The sequence below is a fragment of the Chinchilla lanigera genome, unplaced genomic scaffold (genome assembly GCF_000276665.1).
Source record: "Chinchilla lanigera isolate Chin_1 unplaced genomic scaffold, ChiLan1.0 scaffold00007, whole genome shotgun sequence".
Lineage (NCBI taxonomy): Eukaryota > Metazoa > Chordata > Mammalia > Rodentia > Chinchillidae > Chinchilla > Chinchilla lanigera.
Window position 1 is genome coordinate 950,420 of NW_004955408.1, and position 16,998 is coordinate 967,417.

At 54.6% G+C, this 16,998-nt stretch overlaps 1 protein-coding gene across 1 annotated transcript in view; it reads right to left on the reverse strand.

Moving 5' to 3' along the window:
• The window catches only part of Rufy1 (RUN and FYVE domain containing 1), a gene marked incomplete in the record, with an annotated part of 44,876 nt that overhangs the window by 3,578 nt on the left and 24,300 nt on the right, over positions 1-16,998 (reverse strand). Inside the window, 8 exon segments of the mRNA XM_013507916.1 lie at positions 1,141-1,235; positions 2,798-2,927; positions 3,366-3,485; positions 5,951-6,048; positions 10,332-10,499; positions 11,315-11,431; positions 12,561-12,662; positions 15,259-15,328. Coding sequence (XP_013363370.1) covers positions 1,141-1,235; positions 2,798-2,927; positions 3,366-3,485; positions 5,951-6,048; positions 10,332-10,499; positions 11,315-11,431; positions 12,561-12,662; positions 15,259-15,328 — 900 coding nt within the window.

A 16,998-nucleotide genomic window follows, 5' to 3' on the forward strand; every position in this document is an offset into this window, starting at 1 on the left:
CTCCAAGTCCAGTGCCGGGAGCACTGGGCGCCTGGGAAGATACCTGGTGTTGCCCCCGGCCCGGGGTGGGCACTTGGAGGAAGCAGCCCCTAGCAGGTGTGGAGAGACACAGGTATCTGCCCTGCCCGTTCCCACCAGAGCCAGGATTTCCCTTTCTTTTCTTAACAGCTGGTGACCTCCAACCTTGGAGACCGAGCAGCCTCAGGCATCCGCCCGTCCACTCACTGCCTGGCCGGCCTGGCTCACTTCCAGGGTCCCAGCCCTGGACCCTGGCTGCACACACCCGGGTCTCAGAGCCTTGTCACGCATGGCGCAGGACCCTGGGGCACAGCGTCACCTCAGGTTTCTGAGGGCCATGCAGAGCGGGACTTCCTAGTACCAGCTTGCTCTGTAGGGCAGACTGAGTCCTGGTGGCTTCTTTTTTTAAGGCCACTTGAATTTGTTTTTGTCACTTGCAACCAGAAGAGTCCTGACTCAAAGAGAAAAAGCAGTCAGGCCACCAGGTCCCGGTTTAGGTCAGGAATGTCCCTGTGTGCATGCTGAGCAGGACGACACGGGCTCACAGCGGGCTGTGGCTGTGGGCTTCGACCTGGAAGGTGCCTCTCAGCCCTGGCGCCCTGCCCCCTGCTTCCTGTCACCAGGACCTGGGCAGTTTGCTCTGCTCTGCCCTGCTGGGGAGCCGGCTGAGCCAAGGTAAAGCCCTCCTCCTACAGTGTGCAGTTGTCACGGAGACGGACAAGGGCTATCACTGCGGGGTGACCACGGCAACCCGTCCAGATCGGGACACAGCACGGAGCCGTTGAGCACAGGGGGGCAGAGGTGGGCAGAACCCTTCCAGTGCCCCAGCTGGTGAGACCCTGCGGCTCCCAGGGCTGGTCCCCAGAAAGGCCGGTGGCCCCGCTGCAGCAGGGCTGGCCCTGCCCACGGGCACAGCAGCCGCTTCTCTGTCAGTGATGGAGTGGTCACCGAGAACACGGTCAGGGAAGTCACGTGTACCGGAGGCACACCCAGGGTTCAGTGCCCAGTAACTTTCTGGGAGGCCCCTGAACCTCCGAGGTGGTGGGAAGCAGGTGGGGACAGGTTTAATGCCCTCCAGGAGAGGAGGCCCCACCCCCAGGGCCGCAAGGAAGTGGTGCTTACTGGCTGAGGTGCAGGCCCATTTCCTGGAGCGCTTGCTCTTGCTCGCCACAGACCTTCTGTAACTCTGTCTTCTCCTCCTGGAGCTCCCGCAGCTCCTAAGGGGGACAAACCAGACGTCTGACACAGAATCACAAGTCTCATTTGTTTGTCTGCTTGTTTTTCACATAGGGTCTCAAGGTCAGGCTGGCCTTGAACTCACATGGAGCCCAGGCTGGCCCTGAACTTGAGGCAGTCCTACTTCAGCCTCCCAAAACCTGGGATTAATGGCAGACAGGTGTGTGCCAGCACACCTGATTTATTCTTATGCTATGAAGTTTTCAGAAGTTTCACAGAAGCAAACGTGGTCTAGCAGTAGTGTCATTGTCTGCAAGTTACTGGAAACGGCGGTGGGAGGTGAGTAGCATGGCGGTTCTCAGCCAGGGACTGGGGCAACCGCATCCGCCAGGCAGGGGAATAGCCTGGCCCACAGGCCAGTAAGGGCTGCTGGCAGCGCCTCTGAAAGGCACGTGTTCTAAACACAGGTGGGTCTCAGGTGGACCGGCCAGGCCATGCTTAGCAAAGCTCCGCTCTGGGAAGGGCTTGTCCACACGAGGACAGCCAGGACCGGGGCTTCACCCACGGCTTAGAGTGGCCAGGCCCCGGGAGCCTGTGGCAGCCGCAAGAGGCCTGAAGGGAGGGATGCTCACTGGGACACAGCTGTCACTGAGGGGATGGCAGTGCTGCAAAAGGGATGGAGAGAGGAAGTGACCTGGGCTCCTGCGCAGCTTCCCTGTGCTCCACAGCGCCTGCTAGCCAGAGCCAGCCACGGGTGCGTTCAGACCTGGGGGTCTCACTGTGGAGTCCAGCCCTGCACTGTTTCTCTTGCTGGGGGAGGTGTGGCGGGAATTCAAGTATGCACCAGAGTCTTGGAGCAGAACACAGAGAACGTCCACGACAGGCAGCTCCCACAGGACTCTCGCGCCTGGCCCAGCCTCGCTGTGAGGAGCCCTCCCCAGCCAGCGGCTCCAGGCCCTTCCACCGGGGGTCCCCACACTGGCTGGCCTGGGTGCGGCGCCCTGAGAGGAGGCCCTAGCTGCCATCACCCTGTCCAGAGGGAGGTGGGAGGTGGTGATGTCACTGAGGGAGAGTTCCCTGTGGCCTCTGGTCCCTGGCAGGGCCTGCTCTACAGGCGCAGGGGACGCCAGGCAGCACCCACTCCGCTCCTCGAAGCCCACAGGGCCCAGATCTCACCTGCAGGCGGGCCCTTCGGAGGACAGTGGGGACAACAGGGAGAATGGAGGCCTTAGGCCTAGCCCTGGGCTTCCCAAGGACAAGCTGATTCCTCTCCCGGGATCCCGGGATCTCCACACAGCGGCTCTCCGGGGCCAAGCGCCCAAGGCCTGGTCCTCATCCAAGCCTCTGCCTAGTGGCATTCAGACTGCGTCCACTGCGAGGACACTTCTGCACTGCACTCTCCTCACGGCACTTATCTCCAAGTTCCTTTGGGTGCGGAGCAGCTCACTGTCTCTGCCTCCTCCTAGGACAGCCTCCGGGCATGTGTGGGAATGGACCCCAAACCCTGGCTCGGGGCGACGCCACTCAGAGGAGCCTGAACGGGCAGCCTCCCGGCAGCGCCTTCTGCAGGCCAGGCGCTGCCGCTGCCATGCAGTCTGCTTACCTTCTTTAGTCCCTCGACTTGCTGTAGCTCTGTCCGGAGCAGAGAGGAGGTATCTTTCTCATGTTGTAGTTCTCGCTGAAGAGCCTGTCTTTGCTCTTTTTCTGATTTCAGCTCTTTCTCTAAACTTGAACTGTTTTCCCAAAATGAACTGGAATGAGTCTCAAAGGGAGATTTTCACGGAAGACCCACAATCCACAGCCCACCACCTGAGACAGCGGGGAACCATCCGAGAGGTCATCTGCAGCCTGCACGGACACCTGCGGCCCTGTCAGGCAGTGAAAGGTCACCCTCCCTGCTTGCACCTCTGTGGGGAAGACGGGGCCACGCTGGGCACACTCACAAAGAAATCACCCAGGCCCCGAGCCAGAGGCCCGAGGAGCAGGCGCGGTCCTGCCTTGCACACCGCAGCCAGCCCGCCCCGAGGACACGAGCTGGGCAGGGCACGAGGGGTGTAACCAGGGTCAGCTGGTTTGCACCCCTGGGCATCCCTCCTCACTCCTCCAGCCTGCCAGGCTTGGCTGGGAGGGAGGGGAGCTGGAGGCCCACCGCCCCCCTCGTCCCCGCCTACCACTGCTCATGCAGCTGTGACAGCTGCCGCTGCAGGGCGCCGACCCGGCCACCGAGCTCCTGCTGCAGCTTGTGGCTCCGCTCCTCCGCGCCCTGTCTTGCCCTCTCCGAGTGCTGTAACCTGGGGGCAACAGGGTGGGCATGAGTGGAGCCCGTCTCTGAGGGCAGGACCGGCTCTTACAACTACGGCTGACTTGCGGATGTGAGCGCGTGCGCGGTTTCCTCCTTTCTGCAGTGCTGGGGGTCTGATCCTGGCTTCCAGTGTGCTAGGCAAGCGCTCTGTCACTGAGCGGCACCCCCGTGCCGCAGGTCCTCCTCAGCCCACGTGCACGCCTGAGACACCCCGAGGAACAAAGCAGCTCCTCCGGCCCTCTGTGCCCTGCCAGGGTCTTGCCCTTGGCCCCCAGCGAACGCCAGCTTGCCCTGTGTGCTGTGGCCTCGTGTCTGTGAGAAAGTCACGTTAGCGGGTCACGTGCCACAGAACCTTGGAGACGGCTTGTTTCTCAGCACAGCGCCTCTGCGCCAGCCCCCAGCTCGTGCGCATTGGCGGTGCCTCCGTCTGTGGCTGGGCTGGCCGCGATAGCTCAGAGGTGCACAGCTCACCCGCTCGCCCCCGCTGATGCCAGCACCGACTCTGGCTTTTGGCCATCATGAGTGAGGCTGCTGTAATGGCCTGTGCACTGCTCTTGTGTGTGTGGGGTTTATTCCTTTGTGGCAGATATCCAGCAGCGGCCCTCGAGGGCCCTGTGGTGTAGTCAGTATTCAGCTTTTTACAACACCCTGCATTTGCACCAGTAATGCATGCATCCCAGCTGCTCAGTCTCCTCCTGTCACCAGGCACTGTGATTAAAAAACTAACCAGCCGGCTGCAGGGGCGGCAGAGGAGGCGGGCAGGCACGCGGGGCCCAGGAGCTAGAGGCAGCCTGGCCGTGCGGCGGGAGCTGTGTGCAGGGCACAAGTGAGCCTGGCTGCTACAGGGCAGGTGTGCAGCGCTCCAGGCTCCGGACGCTGGGCTCTCTGCATGTTCTTTCCCCCCATACAGCACTCTTGGTGGCCAAATCTTGCTCATTTAAAAACTGGATTGCTTGCCAGGTGTGGTGGCCCACGCGTGTAATCCCAGCACTTGGGAGGCTGAGGCAGGAGGATCATTTGAGTTCAAGACCAGCCTGGGCTACAAAGTGAGCGCAAGGCCAGCCCAAACTGCATAGCAAGACCCTGTCTCAAAAAGACAAAAACAAAACAAAACAAATAAAATTGGATTGCTTGAGTTCCGTTCTGAGAGTCCATTACATATTCTGGATACACGTTCTTTGTCAGACTACAATCTGTCAGACCTACGATCTGCACATTTTCTCCACATTCGTAACCTTTTATTCTTGTAGCTATGCCTGTCATACAACACGTCTTTTGGTACTGGAGCTTGAATGGGGGCACTCTACTGCTGAACTACAGCCCCTCCCCTTTAGGAATATTTTTATTGTGAGACAGCACTGTGCTAAATTGCCCAGGCTGGCCTCAAACTTCGATGCCTCAGTCTCCCAAGCGGATGGGATTACGGGGTGCCGCTGCGCCCAGCTCACACCTTTACAGTTCCGGGGACTCGGCTGTGTGGCTCAGTGGTGGTTAGAGCACTTGCCTGGCGTGTGTAACATCCTGGGTTTGACTCCCAGCCCACCAAAAAAAAAAAAAAGAAAGGGAAAGTTGTTTTGAGACAGGGTCTTGCTAGGTAGCTCCTTTAGGCTGGCCTTGAACTCACTGTGGGCCTCCCAGTGCTGGAATTACAGACATGCGCCACAGTGCTCAGCTATGATTGTGATGAAGCCTTATGATTTTCTGTATGGAGGATGCTGTTATCTCTTTGTCCGCCCAAAGTCACCAAGATTTTCTCCTGTGTTTTCTTTTTTTTGAGACAGAGTCTCGATATATAGTTTAGGCTGGCCTTGAACTCACTCTGTAGCCCAGGCTGGCCCTGAACTCATGGCCGTCGTCCTGCCTCAGCCTCCAGAGTGCTGGGATTAGATGTGCACTACCACGCCCAGTCCTCTACGTTTTCTGCTAACAGCTGGGTAGTTTTTAGTGTTACACTGACACTAGTGATCTATCTAGTTACTGGATGAGCTGTGAAGTCTGAGGTTTGCTGTTTTCTATACAGAAGTCTTATTTTGACATCATACTGAAGACAGTCCTTCCTCCACTGAACTGCACTGACAACCTCTATTTTTGGTCTGTTCTGGTCCACTGCTGACCTGATTACTTTTTGTTCTGTCATTTTTGGGACACGGTCTCACTGTGTAGTCGGGCTATTTCAACTTGAAACCCTCTGGCCGCAGCCTCCCAACTACCGGCACCCCGGGTGTGCGCCACCATGGCTGTGGGCTGATGCTTTTGTGCGGCTGGCCTGAGACGCACCGGCTGAACGGTCCCAGCCGCCGCGGGGACAGCCTCACGAGGCAGACTGGGGGACAGACTGCTGCACCCTGCCCTCCCGCTGGGCAGGATCTGCCCCAAGGAGGCAGCGCCCCCCATCAGCACCCGAGAGGGACTCCGGCCCCCTGGGGATGGTCTGGCTGTCGGGGGAGGGATTACCGTTCCTCCATCTCTTTCATGCTGGACAGAACTTGACTGGTCTTGCCCTCAAAGGATGTGATGGCTTCGTTCTTCTGTTGTAAACTGCTCTCTGCATTCTACAAAAAGGAGGAAAGGGGTTCACATGCTGCCCCCCAAGCTGCTGTGCATCACGAAGGGGGCACAGCTGCTGCCCTGTGCTTTGGGCCCCGGGGTGTTTCGGTCGCTGTTCTTCCTCAGTCCCGCAGGACAGAGTGGGGAGACGCCCAGCTCTGCAGGCGGCTGCACAGGCAGGCGTCCTCCCCCGGAGCGTCCTCCCATGCCGTCTCCATGCGCGCGGCCTGGCAGCGTTCTCAGGGCAGCCCGCCTGTCCGGCCAGCGCGGCCTCAGAGAGGAGCGGCTGGGTGCACTCACTGGTCACCCCACGCCTGTGAGTTTTCAGCCCTGGTTTCTAAGCATGTCAGAGGCTAAGTGACCAGGAAGGGCACTGTGTTTACAAGGGACACCCCTAACTGGATATGAAGTCCTAAGAAATTCACCCAAGCTGAATTCTCTGGATTTAATGTAATAAACTTAGACACTAGCAACAGAATAACTACTAAAAGACATCACAGCTGGAAAGTAAACAGCGTATGACTAGAAACTACTGAGCTAAAAAAATAAAAGCTGGGTGTGGTGCGTGTATATAATCCCAGTACTTGGGAGACTGAGGCAGGAAGATCACTGAAACTTTAAGGCCAGCCCGTGCTACATAGTGAGTTCAAGACCAGCCCGAATTACATAGTGAGACCTTGCTTCAGAAAAACAAAACCAAAACAAAAACCAGAAAAAACTATGAAATACCCTGTTAAAAAACACCACTGATATTTCACTGTGCTGGAGATACACAACTTTACACAGGTTGAAGAAAACAAGCCGCAACTCAAACGTGACGTACCGCTGCCGGTTCCGAGGCAGCTTGTTAGAGACGTTACGGTGCGGAAGGCGTGCTTCTTGCCGGTGAGATGCTCTTGCCAGTGTGCTGGGGCTCAGCTAGTGTCTGTCTGTGCATGTATGCACGCGTGCGTTACGTATTTACAGTCTGTTTGTAGGGTGCTGGGGTGCAAACCCAGGGCCTCACACGTCGGGCAAGTACTCTAACACTAAGCTACACCTTCATCGTCCCACGATAGTGTCTGTGGCTCACTGTTAACTTTAAATAGTTTTTATATGAAAAAGGAAAGACAGAAGAGCTAACGAGCACACTTCTCACAAGCGGAAAATGTGCCACAGAACAAAGCTGAGGCGAGGTGGCTTGTGTTTACTCACAATCCTTTGGACACCACGTGTGGGGGTGTTTTCCAGCCCTTGCTTCGTGTTTTTTTGAGACAGGGTCTCACTGTGTAGTCCAGGCTGGCTTCAAACTCGTGGAAATCCTCCTGCCTCAGCCTCCCCAGTGCTGGAATTAGCAGTGTGCACCACCATGCCTGGACTGCCCTCACTTCTGGCACCAGTGTGGAGTCCCACTGTCACCACCCCACACTTCCGCCGACTAAGCCAGTCAGTGTGAGATGCTGCGGGGAGATGGTACCTGGGACGGGGTGCTGCTCACCCGGCAAGGCACGCATGGAGAGCAGGGAGGCCCCAAGGCCGGGGAGAGGACGGGGCAGACACTCGCAGCCTCAGAGGAAGCAACTCTGCTGAGCCCGCCCCCTCAGGCCCTTCTAGGCCCCAGCCTGCAGCGCCTCCTTACAGCTGTCCTAGCAACCTACCGCAACCTGCCGCAGGGACGTGAAGCCACAGCCGCTAAAGTGGTGGCCCATCAGCAGAAGCAAGGAGCAGAGGGGGCTTCGAGCCCTCAGACCCTCCCCACGTGACAGGGGCAGCACCGAGTGCCACTGAGGAAGGACAGGTTGGCTCGTAGTGACTTGCTACACACAGATAAATAAAGCCGGTCTCTGGGTAAGCCACATGCAAAGCCCAGCTTCAGCCGCGTTAAGCCCACCCACCTGGCCAGGGCGCAGCTCAGGGGTGCAGCACCTGCCCAACCCATACAAACCCGGGGCTCAACCCCCAGGACTGCAGTTTAAAAAATGCAAACAAAAATTCTTACCCCTGCCGGGCGTGGTGGCACACGCCTGTAATCCCAGCACTCTGGAGGCTGAGGCGGGAGGATCACCGCGAGTTCCAGGCCAGCCTGGGCTCCAAAGTGAGCTCAAGGCCAGCCTGAACTGCATAGTGCGACCCTGTTTCAAAAAGCCCAAAAAGAAAATTCTTACCCCTGCATACGGAAGGTAAAACTAGTACAGAACCTCTGACACCGGGGTACGAGGAAAGCATCTGAAACAAAACCCCAAAGTGCAGACCGTATCTGAGAAGCCAACATAACGGGCACGGAAAAGACGAGGGTCTGAGGTTACTGGAGGACGGACCAGGAGAAGACAGCATGCAAACCTGTAAGTGGCTGGACTTAGACTATCTGTGGAGTCGCTGCTCATTGGCAAGGAAGACAGGAGACTCAAAAGATAAACAGACAAAAAACAGGCAAATCACAAAGGGCGGGTGATGGAGGAAGGGCCTCACTGACCCGCCTGCGGAGGAAACGGAGGCCCACGTGGGCTCTCACACAGCGGCACGGCCACGGCGTGTGGGCGCAGCCTTCCCAGGCAACGCGGCCCTGCCGCGGGAAGCAAAGGCAGCCCAGGCTCTGACGGGGACAGCGGTAAAGTTGGGCGGGGGCTGCCTGCTCGGGAACTGAGGGCAGAGCGCACGACCCGAGGGGCACGCCACACTCCCACCCGGGTAAAATCGGGACTTTACGGACTCAGAACGGAACAACATGTCCTACGAGGCCCAATTGCGAATTCAAAGGCAAACTTGCTGGATGGCCAGTTACCCTGACCTGACACGACACATGGTGTTCCGGTAATGAAAGCCACACTGTACCCATGAACATGTCCAATCGCTGTGTCAACACAAGTTAAAAAATATGTACTCAAAACAAGCTCAAGACACTGGCCTCCAGGGAAGAGGATGGAGGAGGGCAGGGGTGAAAGGGAGCAAATGGGGGGCACTGCGATCTCCACACCTCACAAGGCTCGGACAGCGTGTGCAACGGGAAGGGGCACCTGGGAGCCCCACAGGAGCAGGGCACGGCCGGACGCCCTGGAGTCAAAGTCTAGCACCACAATGCGTGAGGAGCAGGACACACCTCGGGGTCCTCCAAACTCCCACTGATTACGTACTAGCTTTTTAAAACACAGAATTACAGTTTCTTAGTACTATCACACCATCTTAGTACTCAGTACTGTCTATATTATTTTAGTACGTAGTACTGTCACATTACCTAGGTAGTTAGTACTATCACACCATCTTTTTTTTTGTTTGTTTGTTTGTTTTCTGGTACCAGGGATTGAACTCACAACCTTGCGCTTGCCAGGCAGGCGCTGTGCCGCTGAGCTAAATCCCCAGCCCCTGTCACACCATCTTAACTGTCACTAACTTAGTACTTAGTACTGCCTCATCCTAGTACTTAGTACTGTCACATTATCTTAGTACTTAGTACCGTCACACTACATTAGTACTGTCTATATTATCTTAGTACTCAGTACTGCCACATTATCTAGGTACTTAGTACTGTCATACTACCTTAGTACTGTCTACATTATCTTAGTACTTAGTACTGTCACATTATCTAGGTACTTAATATTGTCACACTATCTTAGTACTTAGTACTGTCTATCTTAGTACTTGGTACTGTCACTCTAGTACTGTCACATTATTTTTGACACAGATATCACTGGTAAGAGTATGACCATGTCCATGGGAATGAACTATTTCTGTTTTGGCAATAAAGGAAACAGAACTTTAAAAAAAATGTTTACAAGAGGACACAGAATGGTGCTTTTCTGGGTAGCTTCTGAGAAGGAAGGTTTATAAGTTTCAGAGGCTATTTTTCAAACTGTCTGGGCTCGCTCCCCTTGACCACTCTGAAACGACACAGGACAGGCCAACAGCCGGCTGTGCGGCTCCGGACTCAGATTAACCTCACAGCCAAGTGCGGAAAGACCACGCTAAACGCCACCCTCAGTCCCTCCCAATCTCTTGTACACAGTACTCACTGAGATAGAAGGAAACAGACCGCAGGGGCCAAGCTCAGGCTTGGATTGGAAACACCGGCAGCCCAGCTCCGGCTGCCCGGCCAGCAGCAACCCTGGGGCACGCGGCCGAGCCCCTGGGTCCTGGCCCGCCACCCCCCGCCCCATTTCTCAGCTATTGCTGCGAGGGTCAACAGATGAAAAACTGCCGACGCGGGCTCGGGGCCAGGCTGACACCTCCTGCGTGAGGACAACCGGAGGTCGGGAGGCGGCTCTGGACAGCAGCGGGACACTGGGCTGCGACACGACGCGTGGCCGAGCCCCACCTGGACTTTGTGGAACATCTGCAGATTGATCGCTTTGACCTCTTCCAGCTGCTGGCGCAGGGCGATGAGCGTGTCCTGCTTCTCGTGGGTGTCCTTTTCTAGTAACTTCATGGCGATTTCCATTTCAGTTTTCATTCCGATTTGTAATTCCAGTTCTTTTTCTAGTTCCTTTAGAGGACATTTGTGAGGAAAATGCTGTTAAAGCAGATTCAGATCTTATTAAACTGATCTTGAATCTTGGGCCACGACTAAGTACACGCGGCAGGGGAGGACGGGTGTGGGAGGCTGAGCGGTCCGCAGCCTCACTGAGAGAGTTTCTGCCTTCCTCGCTGGACAGTGACAGCTCGCTCTGCGTTAGGTCAGCAGCGGGTCTGGGAACAGGAGCCCGGAGCACAGCACCAGCCCCCTGCCCAGCTCAGCCTGTGTTGTGCTCCAGCAGGAAGAGCCCCGAGGGTGTGATGCGATTGGACCACCATTCGGAAATGGTTCTCTGCCCCCAGCAACTCAGGACACACGGCTCCACAGGCCCTCGAAGAAGCACAGGACTGGAGCAGGCCTAAGAACTGGGCTTAAGGAAGAACCTGGCCGCTGAGCCACAGACTGTGGAAATGAACAGGCCAGCGGTTACGCTGAGAACAGCACTGCTGAAGAAACTCTCAGTGCCACAGTGGCCTCTAAAAAGGTTTATAGGAGGCAGGAGGATCGTCACAAGTGTGAGACCAGCCTGGGCTGCAAAGTGAGCTCAAGGCCAGCCTGAACTGCATAGCGAGGCCCTGTCTCAAAAAGACAAAACAAAAACAAAAACAAAAAAACAAACCCAGAAAAAAACAAAAGGTTTATAAAATGAGAACGAAACGTGAGTGACAATGCAGAACGGAAAAAGCCTGCCTCTGGCTCTTGGGGAGCGTCCGGGCCGCAGCACACACTGCTCGGAGGGCGGCGGGGACCCCACCCCAGGACGCAGCAGTGCCGCTCACGCTCACCAGCCGCACTTTCTTCTCCTCCTTCAGCTGCTTCCACACGTCGCTGTACATCTCGTCCAGCCCCTGCCGGGTCTGCTTGTACGTCTCCAGCTCAACTTTGGTGTCCTGTTTGGTTATCTGTGTGGAGAACACCAGGAGCAGTGGTTTCCTTGCAGACAGCAAACCAGCTACACAGTACAGTATGAAAAAGACGCCACACTTCTGAAAACGTGCGATGATTTCTACCTTTCAAGCATAATATGGAAAGTTTAAAATTTTAACGAGATTGTAATTTGGACATGAAGGATGAGAGTGCGTCTTTTGTGTGTGTTTGTTTTTTTGAGACAGGGTCTCATTATGCAGGCTGGCCTCGAATTCATGGCGATGCTCCATCCTCCTGCCTCAGCCTCCTGAGTGCTGGTATTACAGGTGTGCACCACTATGCTCAGCAAGTCGACAGATTTTTAAACCGCATGTGGTGCACGCCTGTAATCCCAGCACTCGGGAGGCTGAGGCGGGAGATCATTGAGTTTGAGACCAGCCGAGGCTACAAAGTGAGCTCCAGGCATGGCAAGACCCTGTCTCAAAAAGACAAAAAAGATTTTTGAAAGGACAAGGTTTGTGTAGCAATTTAATTTTCTTTAAAACAGGCCAACAGTTCCTAGCAGGAAACGCTCGGCCAACCTACCACTCCACGTTCACTGACCCTGCTCGACTTAGCACTGATGGTGCGTGTGGCTCAGACTCAGCCTGCAATGCAGGGAGTCAGCGCTGCAGCTGAAAGCTCGTGGCCTACGCTGCAGGGCGGTGAAAGGCCCACGCCCCTCTACACCACCAGGCACAGCTCTGCGGGGCTCAGAGCGGACAGGCAGGGACTCGGCGTGCAGGGCCGGGTGGGGCGGGCCAGGGGACACGAGTGGGGGCAGAGCGGAGGCTGTGGGACCTCATGGGGACCTCTGCACACTCGGGGGCCACCCTGGAGTTGTAGGCTCCGTGTCAGGGGACTCAATGGACTATAGCCTGGAAGCATCTAGAGCGACCGTCTCCAGGAACACGGACCCTGTCCTCGTCCTCAGCACTCCCTGAGCAGGAGCCTGTGATGGCCCACGCAGCGTCTGAGTTGTGCTCCCAGCCTCAGGCAGCCTGGAGGTGACCCGGGGTCCCGGGGGGGTACCCTCTGCCCCGGGGGGCCTGCATGGAGCAGCACAGGCTGCGGAGCGGGCGGTGAGCTGGTGGGGACGGGGTGCGCGGGAGTCCAGGCTCTCACCTCCACGTGCTTCTCACTCCGCTCCCGAATCAACTCGTTCTGTTCTCTCAGCTGCTGCTGTTCTTCCTGAAGCGAACAGATCCTGTCTGTTGCAGCTGAAAGCTGATAAAGAAAGGTTTTTACATTTCTTAACATCCAAATCATTCTTACCATTCAAATTAAATACAAACTCCCTGGCATCGTGAGGATTTACTATGTACTTGGACATGCCTGATAATTTACTTTGTTTCCTTATTTTGAATAGGGAATACGCAGTCCAAAACTTGTCTACACTAAGATCTCTTTCCCATCACCCCTGTCCCCTTGCCGTCACTGCCCTCCCCAGAATCTCTTTCATTTACAAAAACAGTAACATACCACTTCATGTGGGCAATGATTCAGGGACACAAAAAAGTTAGAAATAGCCAGGCGTGGTGGCCCAGCCTTACAATCTCAGTGGTCAGGAGGCTGAGGCGGGAGGATTGCTTCACGTTTGAGGCCAGCCTGGGCTCCACAGTGAGTTCAAGGCCAGCCTGCACTACATAGCCATATCTTGTCCCAGAAGAATGAAAAACAAACAAAAACCAAAAAGTTAGAAACTGGGGCTGGGGATTTAGCTCAGTGGCAAAGCGCCTGCCTGGCAAGGGTAAGGTCGTGAGTTCGGTTCCCGGTACCAGAGAAAAACCAAAAAAAAAAAAAAAAAAAAAAAAAAAAAAAAAAAAAAAAAAAAAAAAAAAAAAAAAAAAAAAAAAAAAAGTTAGAAACTACCTGAATGTCCATTATTAGAGAAATGGTTGTACAGATTCCAATGGAAGCAAAACCAGAAACATATAATTATATAAATGTTTACAAAAATTTTTGGTGACCTGAGAACATATTTATAATACCCATAGGAAAAAAAAAAGCTGGTGATGGAGTATGTGCTCATCTATAAATTTTACAAAGTCAATTAGAATGAAAACCGTTAAGGACAGAGGGGGCCTAGCTGTACAAATGCTAGAAAAACCGTCACTTAGCAAAAGGGTTATGGGCTTTCTTTGATTGGCCACGCTTTTTCAGTTTTTCTGAGAAGGCAAAGTATTTTTATCACTAGCAAGAGAATGAAGATCCCAGGGAGGGGAGCTGACCGCAGACCAACGGCGCCCGGGCTGGGCGGAGCCCTCCTCCCCAGGATGTGCTCCGTGGCGGAGGGAAGCCCGCAGCAGCTCCGTGCGCTCACGGGCCTGCCTAACGAGAGGGCACCGTGCGCAGCCGGGGAGACGTGCACACAGCGGCCAGCCCTCCACCTTCTGCCTCAGCACGCGGCCCACAGAGGTAAGGGGAGGCTGGAGAGGTGCAAGACGACAACCTCTGCTTCAGGACTTGGCCTGTTCTTGGCTCAGCCCCCGTGGCGGGAGGGACTGTGAGCCTCTCAAGGCCTGTCTGCTGTGGCAACAGCACCTTAAGCCCGTCGGAGAGACCTTGCACTGGAGCTGCCTGGGGTTTCTAAGCAGCTGCCTGAAAGGCAGTGTTAGCTGTCCAAAGGGAAGACGGAGGCCAAGTGGGGAGGGGCGCTTGCTCTGAGGCACTTCTCTCACAAGCATTAGCCTGCGGGAACCCCCCTGTCCAGCTTCACCTGGAAGCCAGACCCTTCAGTCAAAGTAGGCCACCTGGTCCAAGCAAACAAAGAGCAGTAAATCAGCCACCTCTTGCAGCACCCACCCAGAGGCCGGGCACCTGATTTCATTTCACAACACCACGAAGTATGTGTTATCAGCTAACCTGGAGGCAAAGGCCCGTCTACCAGCCAAGGCGAACGCGACCCCTCGCCGGCTAAGCTCAAGGACGCCTTCTCTGGTGAGGCCCTCACCTCAGGATACTGTCTCTGAATCTTCCACTGCCACAGATCTCAGCTGCTCCCCTGGAAGCCGCCCCTCAGGAGAGAAGTCAGTCTTAGCGTGGCCTAGCGCAGGCCCACTGTCACAAAGGTGTGCTTTCAACTGTCTTCTCAGGCTGTCTCCTGCCTCCATGCAGTGGAGTGATCCTTTCTGAGCCCCTCTCGAAGCCCTCATCCTCCCTATGAAACTAGCGAGGGGATCTGAGCAGCCAGGGACTGCTCCCTGAGGAAAGTCTCAGAGAGGCCGAGCACCGCCCGCAGCTAACGGAGACAGGATGCGTCCACCACAGAGACGGCCGGGAGGCTGGAGCAAGCTATCTCGCTCGGCCTCAGCCCTCCTTCTTCCTGTCCTCCCTCTCTTCCTAGTGAGAAAGCAGAGAAGGAGCAGGCTGTGGGCCTGGTCCAACTCATGGCCAGCGTCCTGCCTCAGCCTCCTGAGTCCTGGCATGGGCCACCATGCCTGGCTTCCTCTTAAATCTGAGCGGCCCAGATGCAAGGGTGGGCCAGGTGCCTCGCCACAGAGCCTGACTTCCAGGGTGGCAGCACTGTCAGGAAAGCGGCAGAAGGGGAAGCGGCTGTGCACCCGCCGTGTACCTGCTGGGGGCTGGTTCCCACAAGCAGTGGCTCTGAGGGGTAGACCCTGGCCCTGAGGTGACAGAACCTGCCCCTGAGACTGGCTCCTGCCCACTGCAGGGCCTCCCCGGGAGCCCGCTGGGGTCCAGCAGCTGGCCGAGGTCACCACATCACTGCCCTGGCAGCCAGCAGCTCCGGTAGTATCACCAACTACACCGTTTCCTTACTCTTGGAGCCTTTGGTTTTGCTTAAGAATTTCAACTTACAAACCTCTTCTTGAAGCTTTGAGTTCATCTTCTCCAAGCCATCGATCTTGGTCTGAAGATCCCCAACGGTGCAGCTATGGGAAATACAATTAGGTAAACCTGAGCCTCTGAAAGCCGACTGTTTCCGTAGCCAGTGAACTATGAGAAGAGAGATTCCACACTTCCTGTGTGAAACTGAAAAGCAGCGACACACAGTTCTCTCAGGGTAGACGGGAACTCTAAATACACGTGTACACATACTTTGATGACTTTGATCCCTAAAATGTGTTAGTCAATCCTATTTTAGCCAGTTTGAAAGAAAACATTTTCCCTTCAATCCCACAGATGATGGAGAGACAAAACGTGCCGGGATTCATGCATCTGAATAATATTCCTAACAAGATACTGGTACTTTTGTACAGTAGAAACGTGATTTTTTTGGTTTAATTAAGCTTATCGGTACAGTTTAGGTTTACATAGTACGCACATTCATCACAGGGAATTTGGACTTGCACACGATATATCCTGATTCCTCTTTTTTTCCTTCCAATTCCATCCCTTTCTTTCAAACCCCTCTCCACTTCACAAAGCTCAACCTAACGTGATTTTTGCTTTTATGCTTTCAGTTTTGAAATATTCCTTAAAAGTGCTTTTATATTGAAAATGTAAAGAGCTAGTGTAATTATTCAAGAAACAGGGTAAAAAATAATAATCCCCAGGGTGGCGTAGCCCCCACCTCTTGACGACATGCCACCCCTCGGTGTCCTCCGCGCTTTAAAGGTGTCGCTCACTTCACCCTCACTCTTGTGGAGCAGCAGATCCCACTGCTCATGTTTTCACGGAGGAAGAAACCCTAACCTACATCGCTACTCACTCAGGCTCACACAGCTACCCTCCCATCTTTCCGGTTTTTTGAGACAAAGTCTCTGTAATTCAGGCTGGCCCTGTACTCAATATGGAGCCCAGGCTGCAACCCTCCTGCCTCAGCCTCTTTTGTGCTAGGATTACACGTGTGCACTACCATACCTGGCCTCTCCTTTGTTGTACTGGGATTAAACCCTGGGCCTCAAGCATGCTGAGCAAGTGGGCTACCAGTGAACCACACCCCCCGCCTCTTTTTTAGTTCTTTTGGGTTTTTTTTTTCCTGGTACTGGGAATCGAACTCACGACCTTGTGCTTGCCAGGCAGGCGCTGTGCCACTGAGCTAAATCCCCAGCCCCCTTTTGGTTTTTTTTTGAGACAAAGTCTCACTGTGCAGTTCAGACTGGCCTTGAACTCACTGTGTAGCCCAGGCTGGCCTCCAACTCATGGCCATCGTCGTGCCTCAGCCTCCTGAGTGCTGGGATTACAGGCATGTGTCACCATGACTGGCTTCCCCTTTAGTTTTTAAACTTTATTTTATTTTAAATGTTTATTTCATCTCCCCCTCCATTTTAAATTCAAGTTCACACATTTATGAAGGGCTGTGAGCATCTGAACCCAAAGGCTCTTGCACCAGAGCCAGTAATTCAGGCAACAGATCAGACTAGTCCCTGCCAGTATGAGATAAAACAGCAGAGCCCATGAATCAAGGCTCAGGAAGTAGATGGGAAAAAAATCACATGCAAAATGAAAAAGGGAAAAAAAACCCAAAAGATGTGGAAGGAATGAAATATTTCAAGAGTATCCAATTATCAACTGACCACCAACTATATAGCTTAGAAAATATCAATAATTTACTTTAATTATTTTATATTAAAAACAGCAACAATATTTTTTCTATGAA